Raw genomic sequence first — 14,557 nt, 5'->3', positions numbered from 1 at the left:
AAACACCCTGGAATGAGTAGGTGTGTCCAAACTTTTGACTGGTACTGTATATACAGTATATATAGCTTTATAATGTACTGTGTCCTGCTCCAGTGTTTCCAAGGTAACCAAATGCATGTACCAGTGATATATGCATTTTCTCATGTTTCTTCTTAACATTTATGTAACCAATGGAGACCAAATGAAACAGGATATTAATCTAAACCACTATATCCATCAAGCCTCACTGTGCCCATATATAAAATCTAGGAACTACCATTATTGTCAGGCTTTTATTCGTCATTACAAATAATTTAAGCGATTCTTTGCGGTGCCCCATTCATCATCTACCATCTGCAATCTGACTGCATCGGAGGCTCTGAGATCATCCTGTATATAATTATGCTCCACATGCCTGAGGAGCAGGTGTTCTCAGAGAGAAGAGGGGAGAGAGAGAGAGCGAGAGACAAACCTACAATCCAGCTTGGAAGTCTGTTGAAGCTACGTTGTCAACTCATAAATTGGAACATTCCACATATTTTGGGGGAATCGTGCAACATCTGGTGGCAGCAGTGGCGATTTTGTTAAAACCTAGAACTGGCTATTTGGCTGAATGTAAATTGTATGTCATTAGAGTTTAAATAGCCAGTTTTCCATGTAGTCCCAAAAAATCATCCACTCTATCATTCAATCACCTTGTAAAATGTAAACCCCCCCCCACAAAAAGTAAACCCATAATCTTCCTCACTGGACATCATCATCATCAAAATGGTCTTCAAAATCTGTGAAGAAAAAAAACAGATGCATGAATTTAGAATAAACTGTGATCTTCACAAGTCAATCCCCTAAAAGCTGTTATCAAAAACCATACTTTGGCAATACTAACAAGGAAAAGGCAGACAACAGGAAAACATTACTTTAAACCAAATGAAAGACTCCAACCACTTGTAACCAACCACTTGTACATTACCTGTACTCTAAGACGGGCTGTTAAAATAGACGAGTACCTATCTCATATTACATGTTTATAGGGGGGCAGCAGGTAGCCTAGTAGTTCGAGCGTACAGATTAAATCCTCAAGTTGAAAAGGTAAAAATCTGACGTTCTGCCCCTGAACATTGTAAATAAGAATTTGTTCTTAACTGACTTGCCTGGTCAAATAAAAGTCACATAAAATAAATAGGGAGGCATGTCTAAGGGACATAATCTTTGTGCATCTCCTTTGAACTCAATTGGGAAACGTGTAGCCACTTAATGTACCAGACCTGGGTTCAATTAGCCTAACATTTGACATCTTTAAAGAAACTTTGGCCATTTGATTGAGCCTGAAGTGCCAGATGGGTGGGGTTTGCACTTGTGAGACTTTGATTGGTTCCATTGTGCCATGCAAGATCAAGCACAGATTAAGACTGTAAATAAAACATATACTATTTGAATCCAGGTCTGATATGCAGCCTACTGTGTACACGAATGCTGTATTCTACAGTACTGTCTGTAAACGAATGCAAGAATGTTTTTCTAAATCAACCTTTAACCCCCCAGCCAGCCAGCTGATTCAAAAGCCCCTCATTAGTTAAATCAGCTACTGCTAGTTCTGGAATAGATCAAAGATGTGGACTGGCTTGGGGGGGTATTCCAGGAAAGACTGTGATTAGGGAAACAATGCTCTAAACTAATCAAAATGCACACAAAAATAAAAAATTGTGCGCTACTTGATTTATTCAAACAATCCACTTTAATAAGTTTGGGGGAAGCCTCTTCAACTAGACACAGTCACATAGAGGAAATAAATACATAAATTCTGTCTCTTATAAACTAACGTCTCCTATAAACAAACAGCCCTGGATGTTCCAGCAGAGCGGGTCTAGGTAGTGAATCAGACTCCATTATTTATGTATTATCATCTGTTTTTCCAGGTTTCCAAAACATTTAATCGAAAAACAAAAATGTGGATGTTCTAAGTCCACAACATTTATCAAAACACACCAGGAGACAATTTTTTTTTTAGGTCTGGGAAGAAGAGGTTTATTTCCAATATGACAGTGGACACTACATAGCCGGTTCCAGGCTGCGTCCATCTGCTCCCACTCAAAGGAAACACAATTGAATACTTTGGCTAACAACCAATGAGGGCCTGCCAATAAAACTATGCGCATCCAATCAGATACATATTTCCAATATCACGAGCTGAACACGTGCATACCATTTTAACCAGGTGGGCCTAATAACATGCTGCACATCTCTCAAACAATACAGTTACCCTTTCATTCAAGTGTGTACATAGCAAGAGGATGTTGTTTAGCAGTTTCATATATGTAATGATAGAGTTGGATTAATGAAAATAGCATTCTGCCAGGTAAGCATAGGCTACTATGCAGTTAACATTTAATTCAGAAGGATTTTGTGAAAGCCTTTCCATCTACCAGGGACCCGTTTTTCATAAGTGATCTATCTAGATTTCATCTACCAGATAGGATTAAACGTATAGAAATAGAATGAATAGAACAATGGTTTGTCTGTTCTGTTCATTATATTTCTGTGCATTTTAATCCTACCTGATAGGCGAAATCCCAGATAACTTTTGAAAAAAATGGGCCCTGAAGGCTGTTTTCAAAACATCGTCGCTAACGGCTACACAAAGTTCAGAAAGGTTCAGAAAGTTGCAGGAAATACAAAATACTTGTGCATTGTGTTCATTATGACACACTTGGGGAAATATTTATTTTTAATATATTTTAGTTGATTCCCTATCAATTTCAATACATTGTTGAATATTGTTGTTCTGTTTTAATGTCTGGATTCCGTGATTGCGTCCACATTCTCCACATCGCGGATTTTATAGACATATGGTGAGAAGAAGTCATGTTTGATGTTATTTTGCCTCAAGACAGGGATCACACTACATTATAAAACTAACTTTGTAAAATAAAAAACAGGAATGATGGTTTGAGACCAGTAAAGATGCTTCCTGCTGCTTCAGAAGCCAACAGAGTTCTGAAGAAACAGAATGGAGGTGAGCTGCTGGAGGAAGGCACTAATGGATTCAATCTGCCCTGACGACTCGGCTCATACGGAACACAGCTCAGCTGCTCTGGTTAAAGGCAACAACCTCAACCCAGTCAAAGTTCCAATGCCCTACCAAGTCAATGTGTTTAAATTACAGTTGGATTGATTCTGTGAGTGTTAACATGATAGGAGTTTCAGGATTGATATTGTAACAAACCACCTCTACGTTATGCAACTGGAGGAGGAATCCTTATTGAATCAGTGGTTAGCTGGTCTGCCTACGGGCTGGGAGACCCTGTATCGAGACGCGGTATCGAGACCCGCAAGGGCCTCAATACATTATACACCGCTACCGTTCGCAAACAGATCACTACAATATCAAAATTATGCATATATTTGATACTGTTCAGTGATGTTTTAGTCATTTTAGCAGCTAGAACTCTTAATGTTTGAAAAGCACAAAGGTTATCATTGCTATTATTTATTTTGAGTAAAGTTAACCACACTACAACGTTACAAAGTTACTCTGACTATTCTGGTCAGATTATGTCTGTCCACGGATGCTAAATTTCGCATGGGACGTCAATGTCATTTTGTGCTTGTTGAGACGTCATATTACCATCTTACAAGGACAACATCTATGTGTCTAGGAAAGACATTTAGGTTATCTGGTCAATTAGCCTTGATTCCTTTCTCGAACTTCATATTTAGTTTGTTATCTTGGACAGTTAAAAAAAGACACCTTTTTCAGATCACTAAAGAAATCTAATCTAATCGTCTAGAAAATATACTTTTATTATCAGTACACAATCTGATCATGACGTCCCAAAATATGTCAGAATGACGTCATTGCAACCAGCTTTGTGTACTGGGCATGGGTGAACCTTTATGAATAATGAGTGTCTTCAAAAAGAGTGGTAGCATATAGCAGGGTTTCCTAACCCTGGTCCTGGGGCACCCCACGGGGGCACATTTAGTTGTTGTGTTTCAAATCATCCAAGTTTGATGATGAGTTGGTTATTTGAATCAGCTGTGTAGCGCTAAGGCAAAAAACTACGTTTGAGAAACCCTGGCATATAGGATGCAAGGCGGCGATGGCCCTGACAAACATTCACAAGAATGTAGCAGCAACTCTGTCTCTGACAGGATAGATAGTTACATATTTACTATTGGAGATGTAGAGTTATCATTTCACCCTAACAGGTGTTCTTAAATCTTACCATTGAAAAAGTCTGCATGAACTGCCTTCTCATTGGTGGCCAGGTCCATGAGCAGTCCTGAACTGCCCCCGGCCTGTCAGGATAGAAAATGCAGCAGGTGATGGAGGTGAACTCAACGAGCACACAGTTAAAGAGATGGGCATTTCTGAGGGTTGCTGTTATTACCTATTTAAATATCGCCTAGTCAGATCATTACTCTTGTTCCAGCTGGCATTATTAGGTAGGTACCATTGGCGTAGCATAAAGAACTTATGACCAACCTTAATGTGACGATACTTTCAAATCTTCTCTCATTGACTGAGACAGGTGGGTGTTCACCCCAAAGTGCTGCATGTCATGATGACGCTCACCCATCTCGACCAATGAGAGAAGATTTGAAATAGACAAGATGGCGGCGTACACATTGCTGGATTACTTCATGGAGCAAAATATTTTTTATTTAATAACAGAGTGTTTACTAAATTCAAACTAACCACTTGTAACTGGACACTGACATTTTAGAAGAAGATACATGTTTGGCCAAATCTAGAAAGAAGATGATAATCGCCAAGTTAAGGTTTGCTACACCAAACAGGTACTTATCCTCTACCGTAACAGGACACCCAGTAATGGATACCAAAACTCTGTGTCTATTTCCCATTATCTGGTGTATAATCTGTAGCTATGCGTGTGTGTTTCTGGGGGTTTCCCTGTGCCAATGGACAAAGTACGACTTCAACAGCTAACGTTAGTTCATCCAACTGCAACTCAAATTAGACAAGACAGCAGTGCTCAAAGTTAGTGGTGAGCTGAACCAGAATCTGGGTTTACAAAGAAGACGTTGAATATGGCGATTCTCCTTTAAGCTCAGGAAGCAGCCATTCAACTTGCCATTCACTAGCTTTTCAACTTTAATAATGTCCAAATGTGACCCGATTCAGGAAACTAGGCGTATGTCGCAAGTCTTGACTTCACAGGAGAGCCTTTTGAACATAGTTTTTTTTTAATCAAAATGTGTTTTTTTGGCAGAAATGCCTTCTTGAACATGTGAACTTTCATGTACCTTAATATCAAACTTGTTTGTCATCTGTAAATACAAATACAATTGTTAAATTATTAGCCTAGTTGGTTTAGCCACAGAAAAAGCCAGCAACCTTCCCGCTAGCCATGATTGGCTGAGATAATGAGTGGGCTGGATTGGTCTGCGGTGTTGCATCTGTGTCTATAAAATTAGCTGCTAGTAATGCAGTTTTTTTTTTAAGATATAACTTTAGCCATGGAGAACTGCAAATATGTTGCTACTGCTCTCAATAACATTGCTTCCCTGAATTTATCCGGCGCTATCGACAAAGGACTGGGAAAAAGGTTGTGATGGACTACTTTCTGGACGACGACGAGTGCCGTGCAATGCTGGCTGACTCACTCTGAAAATAACATGTCTTGAAATCAGTGGAACACAACGGGCCAAACAAGCTGTACTAAACAGAAACACAGGATGTCTGATGAAAGGTGTTGCAGTCTGCCGTGAAGCTTTCATCCATGTATACAGGTAAGAATCTAGCTACAGATTCAGATATTATACGTTCCGGTTTCGTTTTGGTCAGACAGTTGTTTTCATTGCAAACTAAAGCTTGCTGTTAGCTAGCTAGCTGGAGTTCGATGGCTGGCTTGCGAACTAACAATGAAGCTAACGTTAATTTGGTTAACTTTAGCTTGCTATGACAATCGATTTGTATTGCTAGTAACGTGACTCTATGGATTGGGATTATAGTTCTTATTTTAGCTAGCTAACGTTAATGTGACATGTCTAAATAAAAGACCAAGTTAAAGCTTGCTGTTATCTTTGATTTATTTCACCTTTATTTAACCAGGTAGGCTAGTTGAGAACAAGTTCTTATTTACAACTGCGACCTGGCCAAGATAAAGCAAAGCAGTGCGACACAAACAACAACACAGAGTTAAACATAGCGTACAGTCAACACAATAGAAAAAAAGGTCTATATAGTGTGTGCAAATGGAGTGAGAAGGTAAGGCAATAAATAGGCCATGTAGTAGCGAAGTAATTACAATTTAGCAAATTAACACTGGAGTGAAAGATGAGCAGATGGTGATGTGCAAGTAGTGATACTGGTGTGCAAAAGAGCAGAAAGTATATTAAAACAATATGGGGATGAGGTAGGTAGATTGGGTGGGCTTTTTACAGATGGGCTATGTACAGCTGCAGCGATCGGTTAGCTGTTCAGATAGCTGATGTTTAAAGTTGGGTGAAAGCTCTGACCTCTAGCCTGTAGATAATTTGTGGGCAGAACTGAAAAAGTGTGTGTGTCCAAGGAGGCCTACAAACCTGACTCAGTTACATCAACTCTGTCAGGAGGAATTGTGGCAAGCTTGTGGAAGGCTACCCGAAACATTTGACCCACATTCAACAATTTAAAGGCAATGCTACCAAATACTAATTGAGTGTATGTAAACTTCTGACCCACTGGGAATGTGATGAAAGAAATAAAAGCTGAAATAAATCATTCTCTCTACTATTATTCTGACATTTCATATTCTTAAAATAATGTGGTGATCCTAACTGACCTAAGACAGGAATTTTTTACAAGGTTTAAATGTCAAGAATTAATAAATAAATGTATTTGGCTAAGGCTAAGGTGTATGTAAACTTCTGACTTCAACTGTAAATGACTATCACCCAGTAGCACTCACTTTTGTCATCATGAAGTCCTTTGAGAGACTAGTCAAGGATCATATCACCTCCACCTTACCTGCCAGCCTAGACCCACTTCAATTTGCATACCGCCCCAATAGGTCTACAGATGATGCAATTGCCATCACACTGCACAATCCCATCTGGACAAGATGAATACCTATGTAAGAATGCTGTTAATTGACTACAGTTCAGCATTCAACACCATAGTACCCTCCAAGCTCATCATTAAGCTTGAGGCCCTGGGTGGTGAAGGTAGGAAACAACATCTCCACCCCGATGATCCTCAACAAGGGTGTGTGCTCAGCCCTCTCCTTTAGTCGCTGTTCTCCCACGAATGCATGGCCATGCACACCTCCAACTCAATCATCAAGTTTGCAGACGACACAACAGTAGTGGACTTGATTACCAACAACGATGAGACAGCCTACAGGGAGGTGGTGAGGGCAATCAGAGTGTGGTGTCAGGAAAACAACCTCTCACGCATCTTCAGGAAACAGCAGAGGGAGCACCCCCCCTATCCACATCAATGGGACAGCAGTGGGGAAGGTGGAAAAGTTAAGTTCCTCGGCGTACACATCAAGGACAAACTGAAATGGTCCACCCACACAGATAGTGTGGTGAAGAAGGCGCAACCTCAGGAGGCTGAAACAATTTGGCTTGTCACCCAAAACCCTCACATACTTTTACAGATGCACAATTGAGAGCATCCTGTCGGGCTGTATCACCGCCTGGTACGGCAACTGTACCACCCACAACCGCAAGGCTCTCCAGAGGGTGGTGCGGTCTTCACAACCCATCACCGCGGGTAAACTACCTGCCCTCCAGGACACCTACAGCACCCGATGTCACAACAAGAATTAAGGACAACAACCACCCGAGCCACTGCCTGTTCACCCCGCTACCATCCAGAAGGCGAGGTCAGTACAGGTGCATCAAAGCTGGAACCGAGAGACTGATGGCCTTGAGATAGAAGCTGTTTTTCAGACTGTTAAACAGCCATCACTAACACAGAGAGGCTGCTGCCGACATACAGGCTCAAAATCTTTGGCCACTTTAATAAATGGATCACTAGTCGGTTTAATAATGTTTACATATATTACATTACTCATCTCATATATATACTGTATTTTATACCATCTTGCCTATGCCGCTCGGTCATCCATATATTTATATGTACATATTCTTATTCAATCCCTTTAGATGCGTGTGTATTAGGTAGTTGTTGTGGAACTGTTAGATGACTTGTTAGATGTTGCTGCACTGTCAGAAACTAGAAGCACAAGCATTTCGCTACACTCGCATTAACATCTGCTAACCCTGTGTATGTGACTAATAAAAAAATTATTTGATGTTTTGCCACGGTGTGGGCAATATCAGAGGGAAAGAGAGAGGATGAGATCTAGTAAGAGGGAGATGTGGATATAGGACATTAGTTTAAAGAGTATATTGAGTAGAACGTCATTACATATAGTCTTTAATCTTTTTTAATGAGCAACGGGGCTGGCAGTTAGGATTTAGTTTCTCCCTGTCTCAGGCCCACACTCCAGTACAGTAGGTGGCGGTAATGCAGTATAACGTTGGATGCCTACCGCCAATAAACCCCACCGAAGACGACAGTGGTGAGCTGGCTAAATTCAATAAAAAGCTCAATTACAATTCCTACAGCCACCAAATAGAGCTTGGTTACTTCTAGTGTGAGTAGTTCATACAGAGGAAATCTAACTAGTTACAGTAGCTCCCTAACAGGTCATGTTAACGTTAGCCAACATAGCTACTTAACTATCAATCCTGAAGCATAACAAGTGTTTGCAAACCTCGTCAAGATCCACGTATGGCCCAGCTCCTTCGCGGAACATCTCATCACGGTTGAGTTTTTTTGAGTTTCGGTCTTTAATTGTCATACGTGAATTAAATAATTGAACGCTTGAATGTGTAGCAAACTAGCCGCTAGCTAGCTGCCGTCGCAGGTTTTGATGCAGTGTCACATAAAAATATATCCGATGGGGAGACAAGGAACGCGCATGCTACAGAATAAACGTGCAGGATATACAAGTGTCTCCTAAGGCACATTTACACCAACATTGTGTTTAGTTTAAGACTATGTTAAATGAGACCATATGATGGATTAAAACAACGTTAGGAGTTTTAACATATTAAGACTCATACATTTATCATGCATTCTTTTTTTTTTACAGCAGCCACAAGGTGGCAGTAAACATCTGTCCAATCAAGCTCACATGATATTGATTTCCTTGTACTTTATTGCCTCTAATGAGAATACTCATGTTTTCAGTTTGCGACACACATTTTAAATTAGGTCACAACAATTAAGTTCCAGTCATAGGATTTAAAATAACGTAATTGTAACTGGAATATATATATATATAACTATTTTCTTTTGACAGAAAAGCATAAAACCCAGACAAACTATTACTGTACATTGTTTTCCTCTAACGATTCCTCAGAATAATTAATGAAATGTCACTGAAGTTTACCCGAGCGAACATATTATTACACAGATGAGGGAAAATATATAACTTGTTTCCATCAACATCATACTTTGCATACTATGTTGTTGCAAACCAAATGTCCCTGTAGGAAAATTCTATTAAGTTCTACTCTACATTACTCTACTCTATCCTATTGAATTGATTGTATTGAATCTTTCAGAGGGTCTAATCACAGCCCTGCTGCCTGCTGGCAACCATCCGACTAACATCAATGTTGCTGCTCGTGAAGATCTCCCTGGCTTTGTTGACGGTGGCGGCAGGGAGGGTGCGTGTGCGCCCCAGGATCCAGGCAAAGTCCATGTGGAACAGACGCAGGACATCGGTGCAGGAATAGATCAGCGCTGAGTTCTCATAGTCAGTTGAGAGGATCCAGTAAGGAGAGTAGGGCAGGACTATTAGAGACACAGAGATGAGAAACAAACAGATGAAGGCAAGACACACAGGATCACATTAGGTTTATTTCACAGATTATAATGTGATTGCAGTCGTGATGACTTCTTCAAACTGCAAGACATGTAATTATCCCTCTCAAATGGTGTCAAGATCAACATAGTGGGATGAGATGGCCTTCGGTTCTTATTTTATATTATTCTGTTTATATGGGCTAACAGGTCCAACTCATGACATCTGCTGACTTTCAAAAAACAACCCCTACCATTTGAACTGTGGTGAGTGATCTCTACTGCTCAGTTTGTCCTTAAAGGCTAGTATCTTTCTCATATTTGTTGACCATTGAATGTCATTTGTTAGCTGTGAAGTCTACACACATGTTTAGTAGGGCACACTGTAGCAAAAACATTTAGCAACGGAAAACAAACAAGCAAAATCTCATAGGACAATTTCAGGTAGTAGCTACCTCCCTGTTTTATTCAATGGTTTATATATACACTAGATGACTAACAGGGGCCGCTGTTTTGATGCCACCTTGCCCTCCATCTTGGAACTACCCCACCGCTATAAAAAAGACTTTAGAAGCTATAGAAAGTAATTTATTAATGTCTACATTTGTTTTTGCCACGTTTATTATATTACACCTTAATGCATATTTGTTTATAATATTATGTGAGCATGAAAATAAAAATATAAAATATATAAAACATGTTCCTTAAAGTATATATTTTTTGCAAGTGCTAATGTTACTTTCCCCACTGCAACCATTGAAATACTGTAGAATTCCTATGAACGACTGTTCCTTCTGTGGAGTGCCAATATGATGGCCGGTGGCTTCAGAGCCTCTCATTGGCCAATACAAAGCATCAGCAATCCAGGGTTTATTCCATTTCAAAATGTTTTCTCCCTACTGAACATGACCCTGGTTAAACTTGTAAGAAGAAAAGGGATGGCTTAAACCAGAATAGACTGGAGCTCTTGAGAACTGGAGCTGGGCAGTGGCACTCCTGCCCTAGATGAGGTGTAGGACAAGTTCAGGCAGTACCTCCCTATTTAATGCAGTTTCTCCCTACTGAACACAACCCTGGTTGCCCTGCTCTACTGTAGTTATGGTGTAACAGCTGATCATAACACTCACCGTAAGAGTAGCTGATGCCTAACTTGGCTGGGTTCTTCAAGTCCTCTGTGACTCCTGTCCCCTCGATAGTCCTTAGCTCTCCCTTTCTGTCAAAGGTCACCAAAAGGTCAAAAGCACGAGATTCATATCAAAGGATATCAACAGAAAGAACTGTACAGCAACTGAAATGATCTGCATGTCAACTGAAATTAGCTGATTTTCAACAGAAATGAAATGTGTCACAACTGAAATAAACTGCATGGCTCACTACTTTGAATTTGCGAACAACATTGTTCAGGATAAAAGTGTATGTAATCAAAAGGTGTATTTAGGGTTGAAAAATTCCTGTAACTTTCCCAATATTGCCTGGTTTTCCCAAGAATTATTAGGAGGAAATAAGCAGGAAATCCGGAATCTTCCAACCAGGATTTTTGGAAAACTGGAGAATTTAAATTACCGGAATTTTTCAATCCTAGGTGTACGTAATCTACTCACAATATTTCAGAGCTGACCACTCTAATGGTCTGATCAGCCTTCATGGAGAAGTTGGTCTCAATGCACTTCCCTTTCTCAAACTGGGCAGGCAGTTTGGCGATTTCAAACCATCTACCCATGAACTAGAAATAAATAAACACAAATTCTCAAAATCTCCAACTTAACATGTTGTTGTGCTTGTTGATTCTTTCTGTGATAAAAATGCTACACAAGTTATTTAAATACATGATTATTATGAACATATCACAGTGAATGTCATACTAAATCTACCTGTCTTACAAGATGAACACTAAACACTACATTAGTCATGGTCTCTTCATTTTCTGATTGACTGGCCATTCATGATTGGCAGGTACAGTAGGTAAATTATCTGTGCCGATTGGTCAGGCAGGGGGTAGTACCTTTTTCATGCTGAAGGCGGGCTGGACGGCTGGTTCCGGACAAGGCCCCCAGTGGGGAACCTGGGCACTGACGAGGGGCAGGAGGAGGAGAGGCAAGAGGAGGGCAAACAATGGCGTCATGGTCACAGGGGCAGCCGTCACCTGAAAATAATTACTATCAATCAACAGAGAAAACAAAGCTTTAAAAAAATACATTTTCTGAGGGACAACAGAGAGGAAGAGGCTAAGCGAGAGGTTTACTCCGCCCAAAATCTGTCCGCGAAAATAAGCCCACGAAGTGAGGAATTTTTGTTTGGTGGTTAATGAGAGTGTAGAATTTGGTCAACAAAAAATCTAATCCTAATTTGCCACAAGGCGTATTTGATCGAAAATAAGTTAGTTAGGTTGTTTCAAATCACAGGCAGCCGGTGGCACCCTAAATGGGGAGGACGGGCTGGAACGGAATCATTGGAATGGCATCCAACACATCAAGCACATGGTTTTCATGTGTTTGATACCATTCCATTTACTCCATTCCAGACATTATTATGAGCCGTTCTCCCCTCTGGCCTCCCGAGTTTACAAATGCACTGATATAAGTGGACGCACTTGAATTTTGCAACTTTTTTAGTAGTGCCTTTTGCCATAGAGATATATAGTTTTAGCACGGACATTTGAGTTGAGGACTTCCACCATTTTAAAATAGTAAATTGGGTGGAGATTCCTATGAGTTTGGCGCAATCAGCCAATGAAGAAGAAGGACATTAACTACATTTTAAAATGGTGCTTCCCATGCGGTCACAGATCTATAATGGCAAAGATGAATCCTTTATCAACAGTAGTTCTAGGGCCTGTTGTTCACATGTGTATCTGCCCTCTCATTGGCTAGAATAGTCCCACCTGATCTCGCCTCCTCCCACCTGCCTTCCATCTTTGATGACATGTATTTCCATTTTTAGAGCGGTCACTTGACTATCTTGTCAATATAAGAGAACATTTTTGGGGACAAGAAGTCAGTCCAGGAATAGGCATAATTGGTGAAACTCGCCTTAGATGTTGTTGTCCATTTTACTAATAGAAAGATGGTTAAAGAGAGCAAACCACAGGAAATTCCATCTCGACAGTGTTTTTTTCATTGTCGATTAAAATAGTAAATGGAGAAAAGGAGGACAGATGACTCATCGGCCATCATTTCCTCAAATGCAAAATATTAACATATAATATCTCTCTCTGTCATAAACGCAAAACATACAGTATCTCTATCTGTCTTAAATGGCTGGCAAATGTCACTCACTTTCTCCTAATTAGTCACATTTTCAAGACAGAAAAAAAAGATTCTTCACAAAGAAAAGAGAAAATCAATATAAATATGTTTCAGCATCAATCATGTAACACACATCAATCATTGGGTTAATTGAAGTTCACTGCTATTTGTAAATAGATATATAGAGATCAGATTTGTTTCCTTTCCCAGTCCCTGCTGTTGGTCTCTTCGTCTCAGATGCCGAAGATATTCAGCAAACTCTACCTTATTTGTCTTGCTATCGTACCAACCAAAGTTCATTTGAACTCCCCAAACAAGTGTTCTAATTTGAACATTGAGAGCGTACATTCATTCGAAACATTTATCTTTATATGAAATCCCATACAACAGCAAAAAGCACATCTTACCTCTGTCTCTCTGGTCAGGATATCTGGTCAATTCAGGATGTGTATTTATAAGAGAAGCTTCAGTCTCCTGGGTCACGCCACACTGGAGTCTCTCTCATGAATGAACGTCTTTGTTGCACCCCAGGGCTTATTTCTGACATAAAGTAAACCATTAGCAAACTGGAGTCATGGGGACATACCAGGATAAATGTTATAAAACAATCTGGCGGGATGGAATAGGATGGAATAGATAGACTGGGATGGAATAGATAGACTGGGATGGAATAGATAGACTGGGATGGAATAGATAGACTGGGATGGAATAGATAGACTGGGATGGAATAGATAGACTGGGATGGAATAGATAGACTGGGATGGAATAGATAGACTGGGATGAAATAGGTTGGGATGGAATAGATAGACTGGGATGGAATAGAATGGAATAGATAGACTGGGATGGAATAGATGGAATAGATAGACTGGGATGGAATAGATGGAATAGATAGACTGGGATGGAATAGATGGAATATGATGGACTGGGATGAAATAGGTTGGAAGAGATGGAATAGATAGACTGGGATGGAATAGAATGGAATAGATAGACTGGGATGGAATAGATAGACTGGGATGGAATAGATAGACTGGGATGGAATAGGATGGAATAGATAGACTGGGATGGAATAGGATGGAATAGATAGACTGGGATGGAATAGAATGGAATAGATAGACTGGGATGGAATAGAATGGAATAGATAGACTGGGATGGAATAGATAGACTGGGATGGAATAGATAGACTGGGATGGAATAGATGGAATATGATGGACTGGGATGAAATAGGTTGGAATAGATGGAATAGATAGACTGGGATGGAATAGAATGGAATAGATAGACTGGGATGGAATAGATGGAATAGATAGACTGGGATGGAATAGATGGAATATGATGGACTGGGATGAAATAGGTTGGAAGAGATGGAATAGATAGACTGGGATGGAATAGATGGAATAGATAGACTGGGATGGAATAGAATGGAATAGATGGAATAGATAGACTGGGATGGAATAGATAGACTGGGATGGAATAGATAGACTGGGATGGAATAGATAGACTGGGATGG

General features: G+C 40.1%; 2 protein-coding genes and 1 long non-coding RNA gene across 3 annotated transcripts; 1 reads left to right on the top strand and 2 right to left on the bottom strand.

The window, feature by feature from the left end:
- Positions 1-253: 253 nt before the first annotated feature.
- Positions 254-9,030, bottom strand: LOC112227194 (COP9 signalosome complex subunit 9). The gene is made up of 3 exons (XM_024392063.2): positions 8,712-9,030; positions 4,206-4,278; positions 254-761 (listed from the first exon to the last, which is right to left on the bottom strand). Exons 1-3 carry the CDS (start codon positions 8,796-8,798, stop codon positions 724-726), a joined length of 198 nt encoding a protein of 65 aa, XP_024247831.1. The 5' UTR covers positions 8,799-9,030; the 3' UTR covers positions 254-723.
- Positions 8,600-10,499, top strand: LOC121841148. Its single transcript, XR_006080157.1, has 2 exons — positions 8,600-8,762; positions 9,568-10,499. It is a non-coding gene; the product is annotated as an uncharacterized LOC121841148 (long non-coding RNA).
- Positions 9,141-13,556, bottom strand: apoda.1 (apolipoprotein Da, duplicate 1). Its single transcript, XM_024392061.2, has 5 exons — positions 13,461-13,556; positions 11,811-11,964; positions 11,410-11,531; positions 10,936-11,021; positions 9,141-9,799 (listed from the first exon to the last, which is right to left on the bottom strand). Exons 2-5 carry the CDS (start codon positions 11,928-11,930, stop codon positions 9,573-9,575), a joined length of 555 nt encoding a protein of 184 aa, XP_024247829.1. The 5' UTR covers positions 11,931-11,964; positions 13,461-13,556; the 3' UTR covers positions 9,141-9,572.
- Between the last annotated feature and the right edge of the window lie 1,001 nt (positions 13,557-14,557).

The sequence above is a fragment of the Oncorhynchus tshawytscha genome, linkage group LG28 (assembly GCF_018296145.1).
Source record: "Oncorhynchus tshawytscha isolate Ot180627B linkage group LG28, Otsh_v2.0, whole genome shotgun sequence".
In the NCBI taxonomy this organism is placed as follows: Eukaryota; Metazoa; Chordata; class Actinopteri; order Salmoniformes; family Salmonidae; genus Oncorhynchus; species Oncorhynchus tshawytscha.
This window is presented reverse-complemented; position numbering and strand designations above follow the sequence as displayed.